The sequence below is a fragment of the Zingiber officinale genome, chromosome 5B (genome assembly GCF_018446385.1).
Source record: "Zingiber officinale cultivar Zhangliang chromosome 5B, Zo_v1.1, whole genome shotgun sequence".
NCBI lineage: Eukaryota > Viridiplantae > Streptophyta > Magnoliopsida > Zingiberales > Zingiberaceae > Zingiber > Zingiber officinale.
In genome coordinates this window covers 19806563-19825123 of record NC_055995.1, presented here as the reverse complement: position 1 = coordinate 19825123, position 18561 = coordinate 19806563, and the positions used below count along the sequence as shown (strand labels likewise).

Here is an 18561-nt window from a genome sequence, read left to right as displayed (position 1 = left end):
TAGCAGCAAATGACAGTGGTGTTGGTGATAGCGGCGTACGACGATAACAATGTGGACGACAACAATATCAATATATATATTTTTTAAATCATGCGGGGGGGGGTCGCACCCCCTCTCCCCACAAATTTCCGGGGGGGTTGCACCCCCTCAGCCTCATGTAATTATATCCCTAATCAATAGATAAGATTGTGTATAATAATTTTTTCTCTGTGACTCTAGACCGACGAGAGCTCCACGTACCAAGTTGTTTTTTTTATCGATAATGTTAGCAAAAAGCAAATTTGTCTTCCATCCTCCTTAATTTCATTAGATCTTGTGGGCGTTAAACAACTTTTTTTTTCCCCCTTGGCACGCGTGCATTGCATGGCTTGCTTTTTCTATGATTAATGTGTTGTTTTCTGGGATTACAGAACAAAACTATTCTTAGAACAAGAAACCAAATTAGGGCAGCTCATTGTTTCACTTGCAAACTGAGACAAGTAATTATTTAAAAGAGCTTTCAAAGTTGCAAATGTGAAGAGGAGGAATTCCCTCTCTTCTTTTCTTTTCCCCAAAAATTTACAACATTTTTTTTTGTTAAAGACCATTTTTTTAATCACATTTTACAATTAAAGATTATTTTGGTGAAATTTTACTAATTTTAGATTCAAAATCCGAGACTTAACTAAGTGCCTATTTTCGCAGATGTTTTTGCTGACTTTATCTCTGAAATTTTAAATTAAATTGAATTTGATATTTTCCAGCTCACCGTAAATCATGACTTGGAAATATTGAGACCGATAAAATAACAGAAACAGATTTTAGCTATATTTTCGAAAATATTAAAAAAATAACATCGCCATTGCTCTTCTTGTGCGGTTTTACGCGTCACCCCCACGGCTACCGCCCTCTATTTATACCCGCTCGAAGCCCCATTCCTCATCCCAACCTCCTCTCCCTCCTCCTCCGACTGGCGATGGCGATGGCGCGACGGATTTTGGGGCGGTTGCTGGCCATTGCGCTGGTGTTGGCGCATTGGTGGGCGGCGGCGGAGGCTTCGCACGTGGTGTACGAATCTCTCCAATCCGTGACCGCCGCCGTCGTGAGCAGCGAGTTGAGGCCCCGGTTCCACTTTCAGTCGCAGAGAAATTGGCTTAACGGTGCGTCTTCGACCCTCTTCCTCTTTCTTTCCGTCATCGTTGTTCTGCGAATATTCGCCGGTGGCGACGCCGCCGGCGAGTTGTAAGGCGCATTTAAGCTCGAAGAGTTGGGGTATGGGGCCTAGCCGCATCGTTTTATCGAATTCCTGTCGCACTTTTCTCGCTTTATTTCGACTGAATTATTTTTAGTTTTATTCTCACCCGTAACTAACTTCCACAGGTTTGGTCACATTTTGGTTCTTGATTTTGACATTTTCGATTGCTTTTTCTAAAGAGAAAAAAAAAAACATCTTTTTAGGGTTTCATGTGGGAAATGGAATTTAAATGATCTGAATCACCCAATGAATAATATTCTTTAGTATTTTTTTTAAAATTAATAATCAAATGGTCAAAACTGTTCTTTTTAGTCTTTATTGTTACACGTATTAATTGTGTGATTGGTCGCTGTCTATTGCCAAAATCACTGATGTTCTTCTTGTTGGGTTCTCTTCGGCGTCAACATCGGATCTGAAATACCTCAATTACTCAACCCTGACACAGATCCGAATGGTATGCCCGCTCAATAACTCATCTCTTTTGTTTAATCCGGTCGAAACAAATCGGGATTGATAAATAAACCAACCCAGGTCCCATGTACTACAACGGCCTGTACCACCTCTTCTATCAGTACAACCCCAAGGGATCGGTCTGGGGCAACATCGTGTGGGCCCACTCGGTCTCGACCGATTTAATCAACTGGAAGGCGCTCGAGCCGGCGATCTATCCGTCCAAGTCATTCGACATTAACGGATGCTGGTCCGGATCCGCCACCATCCTACCCGGAAACCGGCCCGTCATCATGTACACGGGCGTCGACCCGCAGAACCGGCAGGTCCAGAACGTGGCGTACCCGAAGAACCTATCGGACCCGTACCTCCGCGAGTGGGTCAAGCCCGATTTCAACCCGGTCATCGCGCCCGAGTCCGGCGTCAACGCGAGCGCGTTCCGCGACCCGACGACGGCGTGGCGCGGCGTGAGCGGCCACTGGAAGCTGGTGATCGGGAGCAAGAGGGACACGAGGGGGGAGGTGATCCTGTACCGGAGTCGCGACTTCGTGCGGTGGGTCAAGGCGAAGCACTCGCTGCACACGGCGACCGGTACCGGGATGTGGGAGTGCCCGGACTTATACCCGGTGTCGTTGCGCGGCCGCCTGGGGCTGGACACCTCGACGCTAGGAGGCGCCGCCGTGAAGCACGTTCTGAAAGTGAGCCTGGACGTCACCAGGTACGAGTACTACACGGTCGGGACTTACGACCACATCAAGGACAGGTACGTACCCGACGGCGCGTCGCCGGACGGCAACACCGGGTTGAGGTACGACTACGGTAACTTCTACGCTTCGAAGACGTTCTTCGACAATAAGAAGAACAGGAGGATCTTGTGGGGGTGGACCAATGAATCCGACTCCGTCAACGACGACATAGCTAAAGGATGGGCCGGTATCCAGGTCTGCAAGTTTGGTTAGATTCAAGATGCAAACTTTTTCCCTTTTTAATTTTCGAATTTGATCTATCTTTCAGGCTATTCCAAGGGCTGTGTGGCTCGCCGGAAACGGTCGCCAGCTTATCCAATGGCCAGTTGAGGAGCTCGAATCTCTGAGAAGCAAGCACATCGTCGTCCAGAACAAGCAAGTGCCGAGTGGTGGTTTACTTGAAGTGAAGGGGATAGATTCTTCCCAGGTTAGAATCGATCGAAACTTTTCACACTGTTTTCACCCTGACGAAAATTTAGTTTTACAGACAGATCATTCAGAATTGGGAAAACGCGATTGATACATTTGCGATGTCTAATTTGGTTTGCAGGCGGATGTGGAGGTGACGTTCCAAGTCTCGGGGCTGGAAAAAGCTGAGGCCTTTCATCCTTCATGGGCAGCCGATGCCGAAACACTGTGTGGCCGGAAGAGAGCAGACGTCAAAGGTGGAGTCGGACCTTTCGGCCTCCATGTTCTAGCTTCAGCCAACATGGAAGAGAAGACTGCTGTCTTCTTCAGAATCTTCAAGGCCGAACACAAATATAAGGTCCTTCTGTGCCATGATCCTACCAGGTCAGTCTGTTACATATCATTTTCATTTTTGTTGCTGATATAAAAGTGAGTTTATAACACCTAAACAGGTCATCTCTGAGGCCGAATCTGTACAAGCCAACGTTCGCGGGCTTTGTTGATGTCGATATAGCTAGAACCGGCAAGATATCACTGAGGACCTTGGTATGCTGATGAATCTTTGAAATCCTAAAATCCATTTGCCATGTTCTCCTTTTACTGAAACCTTCGCCACCGCTGCAGATTGATCACTCTGTGGTGGAGAGCTTTGGAGCGGGAGGCATGACGTGCATTACTTCCAGGGTTTATCCCAGCTTAGCCTTGAGGAGAGACGCTCATCTCTTTGCGTTCAACAATGGAATTGCAGACGTGAAAGTTTCGACGCTGAATGCATGGGAGATGAGGAGACCTCTCATGAATGGCGCATAGGAAGGCATTCGTTGAAATGCCAACTTGGTAGAAGGTTTCTATTAGAGCCCAATAGAGTTGGAGCTTAGTGCTTTTACCAGAGCTTAAAATAATGCTTCCAACTTTCTTTTCCATGTCCACACGAATAAAATGCAAATTTGATCCGCACTGAGTTTAAAATATTTTACTTGTCGAGTGGAAATTTTCATTTCTTCAACCCCAAAAGGTGCAACAATCAAGTCTACGATCTTTCGATATTATAAATCTTGAAGTGTTTGGTATTCTGACGAGGACTCGTGTTGGTTCTCCAGTGCTTCAGAGAATGGAGTTTGGGCATGCTAGGAATCCATGCTTACCTAACTTGTTTTTGGATTCGAAAGCTAGAATCTTTTGCACTTAATGGGGATAGTCAACCTCGAGGTAATGGAGAACAGCACAGCCGTGCAGAGGCTGCAGGTGGAAATCTTAACTGGAACTCCAGCTTATGGCCTAGTTTTGCTCTTTACTGGTAGGAAAGTCGCTTTGAGTTAGAAAAGTGTAGAGCACTCTGTCGTAGGAAAGTCGCTTTGGTCTAGTGTTTACTAAGATAAAACTTCAAATTTTAATGAAATAAATTCTTATCTTAATAATAATTTTAAAAATTTAAATAATAAGTATCTAAATTTTAGAAAGTCAAAAGATAAAATTTCAAATAAAATATTATAAAATCTAATCTCAAGAATCTAAATTTGAAAAATTCAAAAATAAATCTGGAAAAGATTCAAAAATAAATGTTAAAAATTCAAAAGATAAATCTATAAATTTTAATAATATTAATTCAAATTTAAATAATAAAAACTTGAAACTAAATTTTAAAATTAATTATAATAAAGTATTCTTTTACTGAGAAATAATGAATAATTCTAAAAATCTAAAATTAAATACCAAGAATTAAGAAAATAAATCACAAATTATAGCAAGTTAAATCTAAACTTAAGTCCAAAAATATAAAATTATCATCAAGTATAGTTTAATTAGGAAACAATGAATTCAAAAGCTAATTATAAAAACTTAAAATTTAACTATAAAAAATTCAAAATTAATTACATTAATGCAAGAAAATAAATTTTAATAAGTCAAATCTAAATTAAAAATATCCGAAATTAAATTATTATTATTATGAAATTAATTAATAGAACTCTACCCAATGAAATAATAAAATTAATAAAAATCCAATTGTGTCAAAATGGATTGACACATTCACGAATTCTCATGAAATGTATTTGATACGTGATACGGGTTATAAGAGCAGACCCAGGAGATGACATGACAGTCAAAGTCGAGGTAACGTGACTGTCAAAGTCAATGAAGGAGAATATCTCCCCACCTGACTCTGATTGGCTGCCCAACACTAAGGCTCGCTGGATCGACTTGGTTGGATTCTAAGCTGTGCGGACAAAAGCCGACCGACCGTAAAAACAGTTGAACATAAGGGTTTCAGTACTTTACGCTTGAAGTAAAGAGATAACACGTCTAGTCACTCAATAGCCGATCGAGTTTAAGGATAACAACCCTTATAGGCTGGCTGGAGTGACCAACTCACCCTACATTCGATCAGTCATATTTTTAATTGAAGGGACGACCAAACTCCTTACTCTGTATGAGCTTCTCTACACATGCCCGGTCGACCTGGTTATCGATCAACCCTATGAGTATCTGTTCAATAATAGAGTTGAACGAGTTTATATGGCTCCACACTTGTCTCTTATATGTATAAGTGTAAGATAGCTTTATAGATTTGGTTGAAACTCCAAGTGCACTTTACCTATACGTTATTATGCGGCCGGTCGGACAAAGGGACGATCAGGCCTAAGGAACTTTGGCTTAAAATATCGGCCGAACCTCTTAGAACTGAACTTCATTTCTCCAGAGGCTCATTATACGCCCGATTGGACAAATTATTGGGCCTAAGGCTCTTAGCTTTATATTACTACCCTGACGGATTTCCGACACGTACAACTTAACGAGAAAATAGGCATAAAGACAATCAATCTTATAGGCCATTTGGGGTATACTCAGTAGACAACATGAGTAAATAATTCTAACAACCTGTCAGAGAATATTTTTCTGGAACCTTCTCTAGGGACCATCTTGTTTCCTATCAGGAGACTATTTATAAGAGCATATTCCCTCAATAACCTTAGCAATGACATAAGTTATAAACGACAAAAGAGGTATACATGTGAGTAAAGGGAAGATTCCTCAGACAATTATTACACATTGCCTAAGTTATACACTTTCCTTTACCTAACAAACTTTGACACACCGCGTCACCTCATTATTACGAAAGTTATATGAGATGGTATATAAAGGAGGAGTCCTCTCCGTGGGCAAGGTACGTTCTCTGAACATCTGTAACTTACTCTCGCATGCATGTTCTCTGCTGTTCTTCATTCACTTGTCTGGACTTGTACTGATTTGAGCATCGGAGGGCCTTCGCTAGGAACTTTGTCTGGACTTATACTGACTTAAGCATCAGAGGACCTTCGCTAGGAACTCCCTCTAGTGTAAAATATGACACCCAAATAATAAATAAGTAATAATGTTATTGGAGAAATAATTTTAGTGAAATTTTTAGGAATTTTAGAAATTTTTCTGGATTTAAACGGAGTTCGTATGACACGTTTAAGGGGATGAATCGATTGGATAGGAAAAGACATGTTTGAAAATACCATTTAAGAGGGAGTTGATTGAGGAATTAACTTAGGGGTTGATTACTTAAACCAAGTATAAATATTAAATACCTAGGTAATAACCCTCATTTTTCTCATTTTTCCCTTTCTCCACCCGAACCCTTGCCCTCTCCCCTCTCGCTGCGTCGCCTCTGCCCAACCTTGCCGATGCCGCTCGATGTCGCGCTGCCGGTGGACATCGCCCCATGTCGTGCCACCGACAGACGCCGAGAGACACCGTTGCTGGAAGGGAGGAGTCGATACAAGGAAGAGTGGTGGCTTCGTTCCCTCTTTGCCGCGAGACACCGCAACACCTCTCATTGCCGGCACGGATCTGCTGATCTCTTTTTGCTCGACTCTGCATCGTCGTCGATGTTACTGGATCTATTCCGATGGCATCACAGATCTAACATTGCCAACTCAACGCCGGTTATGTAGGGGTTGCTATCGCCGATTCATTACTTCACGTGAGCCACGAGGGCCGCGCCGTCACCCCTTCTTCCTCCCCACCTCCGCCTATCTTCGTCTGCCCTACCGGTGAGTGGATGCTCTTGAGCAGATTTTTCTTCCTCACTAGGACTAGTCCCTCTTGCGTGTTCTTACCAGGATGAGCTCCAACAGTGGCTTCACCGTCGCATACTCATCGGCCAACTGCTTTGTTTTGGCCGTGAGCTTGACCTTGCTTCTACTTGTTGGGACAATTTCCCAAGGTTAAGTTTGACCAGTTTGACTAAGCTTGAGTTGAGTCAAGCTTGAGTCGGGAATTGAGTTTTGATGTTTGACAATATATGGAGATTGCTAGGGCAATCGCCCGTTTGACAATATATGGAGATTGCTGGAGCAATCGTTTGATTGTGGAGATGGTCAAGGGATTGACCAGGTTAATGAGAAGACAAGTCAAGTGGGTTAGTGTTGACCAGAGACTTGACCGGGTAAGTCATAACTGGAGTTTAGGAAATGGGAAAGTCCTAACTGGAGGTTAGGCAAGAGAGAAGTCAAGTATGTCAAGGTTGATAGGAGACTTGACTGGGAAAGCCCTAATTGGAGATTAGGCAAAGGTAAGTCCAACAGGAAGGTTGGCAAGGGTGAAAATCCAAGTAGGTCAGTGTTGACCAGACTTGGTGGTGAAAGTTCTGATAAGTGAGATCAGACAATTGGAAAGTCCTAGTATAGCTAGGCAAAGGGAAATTCCTGGTGAGGAGCCAGGGAACTGGAAAGTCCAAGTGTGATCTTGGTAAAAGGAAAGTCTTGGTAAGGAGCCAGGCAATTGAAAAGTCTAAGTGTGATCTTGGCAAAAGGAAAGTCCTGGTAAGGAGCCACACAATTGGAAAGTCCAAGCATGTGGTTTTGGCAAGGTAAGTCCTAGTGTAACTTGGCAAGGAGAACTCGATAACTAGGATGAGGCTGAAGGAAGCTCCTAAAGGCAAGGCGTGAAGGATGGGTAGATATCTGAGGAACGCAAGGCTGATGGAGGAGGCTAGAAGGCTAGTTCGAGGTTGATCGAGTTTGGTGTATAATCCGACAACTAGGATGAGGCTGAAGGAAGCTCCTGAAGGCAAGGTGTGAAGGATGGGAGATATCCGAAAGACGCAAGGCTGATGGAGGAGGCTAGAAGGCTAGTTCGAGATTGGTCGGATGTGGCCAAATGCTAGGCATGGAGACCCAACAAGTCACGGATGACCTGGAGTTGGGTTGGGGGCTTTGGACTTGAGTTTGAGTCAAGTCCAGGCAGTTCAATCGATCGGGCAATAGATTGAACCGGGCTCCAATAGATTGGTCTATCGATTGGAGTGTGCTGCGAGTGTGGGCTGGCTCCAATCGATCGACCGATCGATTGAGAGCATTACTCGTGAGCACAGAAGCCATCCCAATCGATCGGCCGATCGATTGGGATCTACCAATCGATCGGTCGATCGATTGGGGAGGAGAAGCTCTCGCGCATACGCGAGAGCACATAATTGTTCTGAATCGATCGACCGATCGATTCAGATGGTCCCAATCGATCGGTCGATCGATTGGAAAGTGACCCTTAGACAGGAAACGAGCGATGGATGACTGGGATGAAGCGGTGCTGACGTGGCAATCGATTGGAGATGGATTGGATCGATTGAGAGCACTGTTTAAAACCTTGGCGGAGTGTTTTTCTTCGCAGTTCTTGGTGAGCTTCATCTGTGACTTTTCTGTGATTCTTCACGCGAGCTTTCAGATCTTCACTGCTAGTTCTTGAAGGCACTTGGAGAGTTTCTCCAAGGTTCAAGAGGCGACGACAAGCACAAGTAAGCAAGAAGAGGAGTGTGTTGTGTTGTATTTTTGTTTCCTCTTGTTGTATTTGTGTTGTGTTGTGTGTGAGTGTTGTACGAGGCTTCTCCGCCTCCGACTACGACCGAGAAGGAGGTTTTCATTAGTGGAGTGTCATGTGTGTGGATCCTTGGATTAGTAACCTCTTCTTGAAGTGGATACCAAGTAAACCCTAGGTGTTAGCGTTGTGAGTATTTTGTTTTATTTTGTCTTTCTATTCCGCTGCACATTATCAAGACAAAACAAACGACGCAAGGAGCGCAACGAAACGCTATTCACCCCCCCTCTAGCAGGTACAAAGGTCCCAACAATTGGTATCAGAGCGAGGCCGCTCTTCTGAGGACTAACCGCTAAGAGAGCAAGAAGCTAGAGGAAGAAGATGGACTAGGGAGGTCCACTTGGATGGGACATCCAGATTCACCGCCATACGACAAAGAAGAATTCAATTTTTGGAGGAATCGGTTGGAGACTTGGTTCCAAATGGATTAGAACCAATGGGTTATCTTGGAGGACCCATTTGAAGTTCCAACGGACAAGAAGGGTAAACGGCTCTGACCTTGACATTGGACCGAGGAACAAAAGGAGCTAGCGGAGGCGGATAAGGAGGTAACGAAAATATTGCTTAATTTATTACCTTTTAACATTATATTGAGTATAGGTGAATACACTAGTGCAAGTGATCTTTGGAAAAAGATCATTTCCTATCATGAGAACCCCACACAATTCCAAGGAGTTGAGGAGCCAAAGGAGAAGGGTGTTGGTGCAACCTTAGGTCAAGGTTGACCTGACTCGAGTTGTATTTTGATGTTTGACTTAGGAAGATTGTCGGTGTAACCTTAGGTCAAGGTTGACCTAGTTGAGTTGCATGTTGATGTTTGACACTCGTGGAAGAGTTGTATTCTTGATATGGGACAAGAATAGATGTTTGGGAGATTATTGGGGCAACCGTAGGTCAAGGTTGACCTGGTTGACCTGATTCGGGAAAAGTCCAAGTATAGAGACTTGGCACTGGAAAAGTCCAAGCAGGGAGCTTGGCACGCGAAAAGTCCAAGTATGGAGACTTGGCACGGGAAAAGTCCAAGTATGGAGACTTGGCACTGGAAAAGTCCAAGTATGGAGACTTGGCACGGAAAAGTCCTAACTGGGATGTTAGGCAGTGTGGAAAGTCCTGGTGAGTGAAGCCAGGCAGTCAGGAAATCCTGGTGAGTGAATCCAGGTGAAAATCCTAGTGAGTGAAGCTAGGTGAAGGTGAAAGTCCTGGTGAGTGAAGCCAGGCATTCGGGAAAATCCTGGTGAGTGAAGCCAGGTGAAAATCCTAGTGAGTGAAGCTAGGTGAAGTCTGGTGAGTGAAGCCAGGCAGTGGGAAAGTCCTAACTGGGATGTTAGGCAGTTGGAAAGTCATGGTGAGTGAAGCCAGGCAGTGAGAAAGTCCTAACTGGGATGTTAGGCAGTGTGAAAACCCTAGTGAGTGAAGCTAGGTGAAACTCCTGGTGAGTGAAGCCGGGCAAGGGAAAATCCAGATGGATCAAGGGTGATCGGACATCTGGTGATGGGAAGTCCAAGTAGGTCATAGGAGTGACCGGATACTTGGCACGAAGAGGAAAGTCCAAGTGGGTCAAAGGGATTGACCGGACACTTGGTGGGGAGTCTTAGCAGGTCAAGGGAGTGACCGGATGCTAAGCATGATGTACCAATAGGTCAAGGTTGACCGGATATTGGTTTGAAGGTTTGGGACTTGGTTTGGGCAAAAACCAAGCTCTGGATCGGTCTGCAGACCGATCCAGCGATACGTTTGTGTATTTGATCGATCTGGTGACCGATCAGATAACAAACAGAAGGCAAAGCGCAGTTCTGTGAGCTTACTGATCGGTCTGGGGACCGATCAGCATGAAGCCTGATCGGTCTCCATGACCGATCAGAGACGCAGCCGAGAGAGGTGGGATCGGTCTGTGGACCGATCCAGCTGTGGCCTGATCGGTCCACAGACCGATCAGGAAACGAACAGAAAGTTGGGCACTTTCTGTGGAGCAATCTGATCGGTCCCCAGACCGATCAGAAGGGTTCTGGACCGATCAGGGTGGAGCCTGATCGGTCCACGATTCGACCGTTGAGTCACAACGGGTCGCTCCATCTTCTCCGCTGGCTTCTGTCTTCGCTGTGCAGGTTCGCAGGTTATAAAAGGAGATCAAGGCTTTGGTGCAACTTCTTCTTCTTCCTTCTTTCTTCTCTTCTGCTGAAGATTTGTGGGCTGCGATAAGAGCTCTGTTGAGTTCCTCCCGAAAGCTTCGCGTGAGCTTCCCCGACTGGAACAGCTGCTGCTGTTAGGGTTTTTGAAGCTGCTGCTTCATCCGGACTCCAGTCGACGAGAAAGCAAGATTGGTAGAGTGCTTGTGTATTCTTATTGTATTTCTTGCTTATTCTTTGTACTTGTACTCCTGTTTGCTGTTGCAAACAAGTGTGGCGAGGTTTCTCCACCCAGAAGGAGTTTTTATTAGCCGGTTTTCCGGGGACTCATCCACCGACGGATTGATTGGGTTCGTCCACCTTACGGACACGCCGAGGAGTAGGAGCATCATCTCCGAACCTCGTACATCGCTGTGTTAAGGTTTGATATTCTTCCTTTCGTTTCTAGTTTATTTTTCCGCTGCGCTAATGAATTGTAGGAAGAAACGAGCGATTTTGGGCGGCTATTCACACCCCCCCTCTCTAGCCGAGTACGTAGGATCCTAACAAAGGGCTCATTGGTCCAAGAAGAGAAGGACCAATCTGATGTTGACACAAGGTCAACATTCGAGGAGAAGAAGGAATAGAAGGAGAAGGAAGAAGATGAGAGATCTTCTACATCTTCAAGAGAGGAAGAGGTGAAAGCATCCACGACCTCGAGAGTTGAAGAGGTAGAAGCACCCACACCTCCAAGTAGAGAAGAAGAATTAGAAGATGATGTTACCTCCACAACTCAAGCTACATCAAATGGAGAATCAATAATCAACCCTACAAGCAAAGGTATAAAGAATTCAATAGTGAATAATAAAAATCATATCATTTACTTTGAATGTAGGGAACATGGACACTATAAGAGCAAGTGTCCAAAATTGGCTAAGAAGAAGGGTCAAGTGGCAATCAAGGCTAAGGAGAAGCCTAAAGTGATTGGTCCCAAAGAACACAAGAGCAATGAGCATATTGTATGCTTTTCATGCAATCAAAAAGGACATTACCGAAGTCAATGTCCTAATGGGAAGAAGCCAACCAAAGTTAAAGGAGGAAGCACAAGTCTAGGGGGAGCTTTGAAGAGTAAACCCAAGGTAACCTTTAAGAGTACAATTCCTCCTAATCATGATAAAATGTATGTTAGAAATAACTCTCATTTTTTTAATGTTAATTGTCATGACAATAGGAAGCATGATAGAATTAATGCCTTAACCATCATTAGGTCATAAGAATGACTGAGCATGACCTCGGCGTGACCGAGCATGACCTCCCTCATGTCTTGGCCATTTGCACTAATGGCTAGTAGCCACCCGTGATTTACCTCATCCGTGTTGGTCTAGGGACGGGTTGACGGGGGTGCTGGGGGCAAGCAAATTGCCTTTTTCCACATAATAGAATTAATGCAAAATATATACCTCCTCATGCTAGATCTACCACACCTAAGGTTAGGAAGGTAGAAAATCATTTAGAATATAACTCTAGGAATTTTAGATACAACCCTAAGAATAGAAATGCTCATAGGAGTAAAAAAAAAATCTAAGTCTATGGATTTAATGACAGAAAATCAAGTCTTGAGGTCAAGACTTGATAACTTAGAAAGAATCCTAGCTAGAATGGAAAACATGCTTAGGGGTCAAAATGAGCATAACCTAGGAAAAGCTAGACAAGAGTCATCCAATGACTATAGAGGTTTGGGATACAAACCTAAAGTCAAGAAGGATGTGACTTCCTATCATAGGGGTTCATATAGCTATGAAACCAAACTTAGGTCTAGGGGTCAAGCCAAAAATACTAGGAAAGTCATCCCTAAGAGTACTTTTGTCAAGACCAAGGTGACTAAGGCTCCAAAAAGGACAAATAAAGTCACAAAGAAGATTACACGGGAAGTTATCCCTAGGAGTGACCTAGTAGAAGTGACCAAGGCTTCTAAGAAGCCTAAAAAGGTCCTTAGGAAGGTATCTAGAGAAGTTGTCCCTAGGGAGTACCTAGAGCACCCAAGGAGCACCAATAGATTTTGGGTTCCTAGGAGCATATTCTCTACACCCTAGATGGGTTTAGAGAGTGTCAACTCCAATTGGAGAGGTAATTAACCTAACCTTGGTGAAGTTGACACTTGGGAGCATTTTCAAGGGTATTGTTAACCTTTGAAAATGAAAAGGATTAATGAGTTACTCTTTGAAAGAGTAAAATGTGTCAAAAATTGAGGACTTGGATCTAATTCAAATTGACACACTTGAGGGAAGCAAAGAAATGTCAAATTTGGGAAATTGACATTTTCTTATGGAATTAAGGGAAATATAAACCTTAATCCAAAATTGTCACTCTTAGAAAGAGTAAAATGTGCCAAAGTTTGAGGTTTTGATTTTAGTCTAAATTGGTACATATGGAAAAAGGATAAGAAATACCAAGTTGGGATTTTGGTATCTTCTTAAGGGGATTAAGGTATGTTTAAGCCTTAATTCTAAATAATTACTCCTTGGAAGAGTAGGTTGTGCCAAACTTTGAGGAATCACATTTAATGTTAGTTGGCACAATTGGAAGAAGGATAAGAAATGTCTAGTCGAGATCTTAGTGTGTTCTTAAGGAACTAAGTCTTAAGTCTCAAAGATTAATTCTTAACAGGGAGTGAACTGTGCCAAGAAAATTGAGGGTGTAAAATTGATTTCAATTGGCACATATGTAAAGGAAAAAGAAATGCCAAGTTGGGTTTTGACATTCTCTTAAGGGAGAAATAGATAATCTAGGATTAAATTTTAAGGTTTAGCATAGGATTAAGGATACTTAGATAGATTGTCTAGGTATATTTTAATTATGCTAAAATGTCATGTTTGATTGCCTATCATATGTCATGACATCATGTGTTGCATTCATTTTTATTATGAAAAACACACAAATACCATGTCATGTCATACATACATCATATAGCTATAGCATGCTTTTCTTTTGAAAATTATTTATTTTGATGTATGCCATTGATCATCATGTATTATGTTAATTTCCTTATAATTAAGGACAAAAGACATATATTAAGAATGGTAAATATCCTAACAAGTGGGATTATACCAAATGACATCCAAGGTGGATGATCATAAGTCTCTTAATGCCTAGATAGATATGCATGATCCCTTAATTTTAGGCAAAACCAAATATACATATCACAAAGAATCATAAGGTGACTTGTATATGTTTTAGTACATATTAGATACAAGTGAGATGTTAGGATGGTGAACAAAACTCAAGATGTTGATTTAGTGCATCTTGTTGAGTTTTAAGTTCATCAAAACACATAGTTATATGTCTTCCAATCATTGGGAAAGCTAATGTACAAGTCACATGCATTGAGCCCAAAGAATATGGTTGGATATTGGTTTTGAAAATGATTTTAAATGTACTTTTTGAAAACCTTGATGAAGGCTATCTTTTGATAGCAATCATCATTGGAAAGTTGGACACAATTTGAAGAAAACATTGAAGTTTTCAAGAGTTTTCAAGATTGTGTCAATCTTTGAAAATAGGAAGTGATCCGGCAGTAAGGACGGGGGACCCTCTTTGGAGGGGAGTCAACGCCACGTGGTGGTCAAAAGTCAAAAGGGTCAGCAGGAGGCCCGGCCGATCGGAGAAGGGTTGGGTCAATCGGCCGAACGGGTCTGGGCGGAATCAAAGACAACCCGACGGAGAGTCGGGTTTCCGACGCTCATGGTGAACAGGGTCGCCGGGCTGAGCGGGTAGCCCGCTCGGCCGAGGCGTAAAGCATCAATGCTGTGAAGGAACATTCTCAACCGAGCACGCGATGGAGTGAAACCTTCCCGGTCAGACCGATACCTACGCCCGGTCGGACCGATGCCTGCCGAGCGGATGGACGCTCGGCTCGGGGAAAGAAGAGACAAGGACAAGGGGACATTGGGGAACATCTTCTGACAACAGGCATGTTCGACGACCAAGCCATACACAGAATCCTACGACGGAAGGTTCTGCTGTCCCATCAGAGAGGTGCTCGGACTGTAGCAGTATGGTGTCAGACATGCTCCTATGGTAAGTCCATACTAAGGTATGATAAAGGACACGTGTACACCTCGGTAGGTGTGCATAAGCCTCCCCACAGCTCTATATAAGAGCCCTCAGACTTCGCCGGAGGTACGCAATCTCTCATCTTTGGAGCCACTTCATCATTTTCCTCTTGCCTGACTTGAGCGTCGGAGGGTCGTCGCCGGGAACCCCTTCCCGGCTCGACTTCCTTGCAGGTTCGCCAGAGATCCATAAGACCGGTCGGAGATCCACATCATCAGTGGGAAGAGCGCCACGTCCCCAGCGTCTGTCAACTCAGCGTTCGGACATGATCAAATTGGTGCCGTTTGTGGGAACGCACCTGCATCCGAGCGGAAGAGATGGACGAAGTTGGACAACCGCACACCGTGATGCTCTCCCAGGAGGAGCTCGACGCTCTAATCGAGACAAGAGCAGCTAAGCTCGTGGAGCAATAGAAACAGAAGGCGCAAGCCGAGCGAATGGAGCAACAAGCGACGTCAGTATCAGGAGGCCGAGCGGAAGCACCGCCTGCCCCGGTTCCATTTCATCGGGCCCTATTCCGTACGCCTCCTGAAGCCGCACCAGCTAACCTTGATCGAGGATCTTCATCCGACGAGGCGCCCAGGCGAGACTACAGAAAAGGCAAGGCTCCCCGAACGGACGCCTCCCCCGAGCGGATCAACCGGCAGTTTTCAGAGGCCATCCTGCGGAACCCTTTGCCCAAGCATTATGTGCCCTCGGCGATAAGGGAATACAACGGAACCACCGACCCGGACGACCATCTAGGAAAGTTCGACAACACCACTACACTACATCAATACACAGATGGAGTGAAATGCCGGGTGTTCCTTACCACCCTCTCGGGATCGGCGCAACGGTGGTTCCGGAGGCTGCCGGACGGATCCATCACCAGCTTTAAAGAGTTCCGCATCGCTTTTCTCCATCATTTTACGAGCAGTCGGCGTTATCAGAAGACCAATGTTAGTCTATTTTCCATCAAGCAAGAGCCCAGGGAGCTGCTCCGATTTTATATCCAACGATTCAACCGGGTGGCCATGGATGTTCCAACGACCACCTCAGAAACAATGATGAATGCGTTCACGCAAGGTCTCATGGACGGTGACTTCTTCCGTTCACTTATTCGAAAGCCGCCCCGAGACTATGATCATATGTTACACCAGGCCAATGAGTACATTAATGTGGAGGAAGCACAGGCGGCTTCTAGAAAAGAAGCTCCAACTGAGCGGCTAGCCCATGCCGAGCGGAAGCCGCTCACTGGCCACCAGCCGCCCAGAGGACCGCGCACCGAAGCAGTCCGCCCTCACCACGCAAGCCCCCACGCCATCCAAGAGGTAGCTGCCGAGCGGCCCAAACCAAAAAAGAAGGTATGGACCCCTATGTTTTGCTCGTTCCACCGGACCGACACGCATAACACACGAGATTGCAGAAGTCTTCCCCTGATCGCCCACCCCGCTCCCCGGAGTGGTCGTCGTCGATCGCCATCATCTGACAGGCGACATCGACACCATGAAGCCGATCGGCGGATATCCAGAAAGTCTCCCGAGCGGTATCATCCTTAGGGGCACGAGGACAATCCCTGGGTATCTAAGGAGCGGCCTAGGCCTTCCGCACGGGAGGAAGAAAATAGAAGCAACACGTCTCGGGGCGAAATCAACATCATCTCTGGCGGACCAACCTGAGGCGACTCCAACAGAGCAAGGAAGGCGAGTGTCAGGCAGCTCAAGATCCATGCGGTCGGTTGCAATCAAGAACGGGCGAGCAGGCCCGAAATCAGCTTTGGGCCCAGGGACCTTGAGGGAGTCGAAGTGCCACATGACGCCACCCTCATCATCAAAGCGGTAATAGCTAACTAAACTATTCACCACATTTTCATCGATACAGGCAGCTCGGTCAACATTATATTTAAAAAGGCTTTCGACCAACTGTAAATTGATCGAGCTGAGTTGCTGCCCATGACAACCCCCCTCTACGGGTTTAAGGGCAATGAAGTTCTACCGGTTGGACAGGTCGGACTAGCTATTTCATTGGGAGAAGAGCCGCTCAGAAGGACGCGAACTGCCAACTTCGTCGTGGTCGACTCTCCCTCAGAATACAATGTTATCCTGGGGCGACCAACGCTCGGTGAGTTCCGAGCGGCCGTCTCCACCTTCTACCAGAAAATTAAGTTCCCGGTTGAAGATAAAGTTGGAGAAGTGCGAGGAGACCAGCTGGCGGCTCGGCGATGCTACGTCGAAATGGTTTGAGCCGAAGCTAATTCCGCGCGGAAGACGCCACGGATCGAGGTTAATGCCATAACCGAAAAACCACCCTCTTTGGTTTATGAAGAAAAAGAAGAGGTGCAGATCCACTCGACCCGATCGGAGGCCACCACATTCATTGCGGCCGATCTGGAGGCAAGCCAGAAAAAGGAGGTGATTAAATGTCTCCAGAGAAACTGCGACATCTTCGTTTGGTCGACGCATGAGCTATCGGGAATTTTGCCAAGTATAGCACAGCATGAGCTTCACGTTCGACCGGACGCTCGGCCGGTGAAGCAAAGGAAGAGGGACTTCAGCGCCGAACAAAACGCCATCATCCGAGCGGAGGTCGAGAAGCTCCTGGAGGCCGGCCATATAAGGGAGGTCCAGTTCCCGAGCTAGCTCGCAAATGTAGTGCTAGTCTCCAAGCCTGGCAACAACTAGAGGGTTTGCATCGATTTCCGGGATCTCAACAAAGCATGCCCAAAGGATTTCTACCCTCTGCCCCGGATTGATCAACTGGTGGACTCCACAGCCGGGTGCGAGCTGATATGCATGCTAGACGCCTATCAGGGCTACCATCAGGTGTCGCTCGCCCGAGAAGATCAAGAGAAGGTCAGCTTCGTCACAGCCGACGACACTTACTGTTACAATGTAATGCCGTTCGGACTGAAGAACGCGGGAGCAACCTACCAGCGCTTAATGAACAAGGTATTCAAGGAGCAGATCAGACGTAATTTAAAAGTGTACGTGGATGATATTCTCATCAAGTCTGTCCGAGTGGCTGATCTTTTTACGGACATGGAGGAGACCTTCCAAACACTGAGGAAGTATGGAGTCAAGCTGAACCCTCAGAAATGTTTGTTCGGAGCAAAAGGTGGGCGTTTCTTGGGCTATATAGTGACCGAGCGGGGCATAGAGGCAAATCCCAATAAGGTAAAAGAGTTGCAAGATATGTCGCCCCCAAGAAATATGAGGGAAGTACAGCGCCTGACCGGGCGGATAACTGCATTGTCAAGATTTATCTCTAAGACTGCCGACCGGAGTCTCCCTTTTTTCAAGATCCTACGCAAAGCTACTAAGTTTCATTGGGACGAGGAATGCGATCGGGCGTTTGAAGAGCTGAAGACATACCTGAGCTCCTTGCCCGTGCTAGCCAAGCTAGCTGTAGTTGAGCCGCTCGGTATTTATTTATCTTCAACCGAGCAGGCAGTAGGCTCGGCATTAGTGAGGATGAGCTGTGAAGAACAACCCGTGTACTTCTTGAGCCATATTCTAAAAGATGCTGAATCTCACTACACTGGGCTCGAGAAGCTGGCTTTTTCTTTGGTCCTCGCCGCCCAGAAACTTCGTCCTTATTTCCTAGCACATACAATCATCGTCTGGACAAATAGCCCATTAGGAAGAGTACTGCTGAACCTAGAAGCGTCCGG

At 45.4% G+C, this 18561-nt stretch overlaps 1 protein-coding gene across 1 annotated transcript; it reads left to right on the top strand.

The window, feature by feature from the left end:
* Positions 1-919: 919 nt before the first annotated feature.
* LOC121984210 (beta-fructofuranosidase, insoluble isoenzyme 3-like) lies at positions 920-3791 on the top strand. The gene is made up of 7 exons (XM_042537035.1): positions 920-1139; positions 1680-1688; positions 1766-2625; positions 2699-2857; positions 2981-3222; positions 3291-3384; positions 3463-3791. The coding sequence occupies exons 1-7, from the start codon at positions 956-958 to the stop codon at positions 3646-3648; spliced, it is 1734 nt and encodes a 577-aa protein (XP_042392969.1). The 5' UTR covers positions 920-955; the 3' UTR covers positions 3649-3791.
* Positions 3792-18561: the final 14770 nt, after the last annotated feature.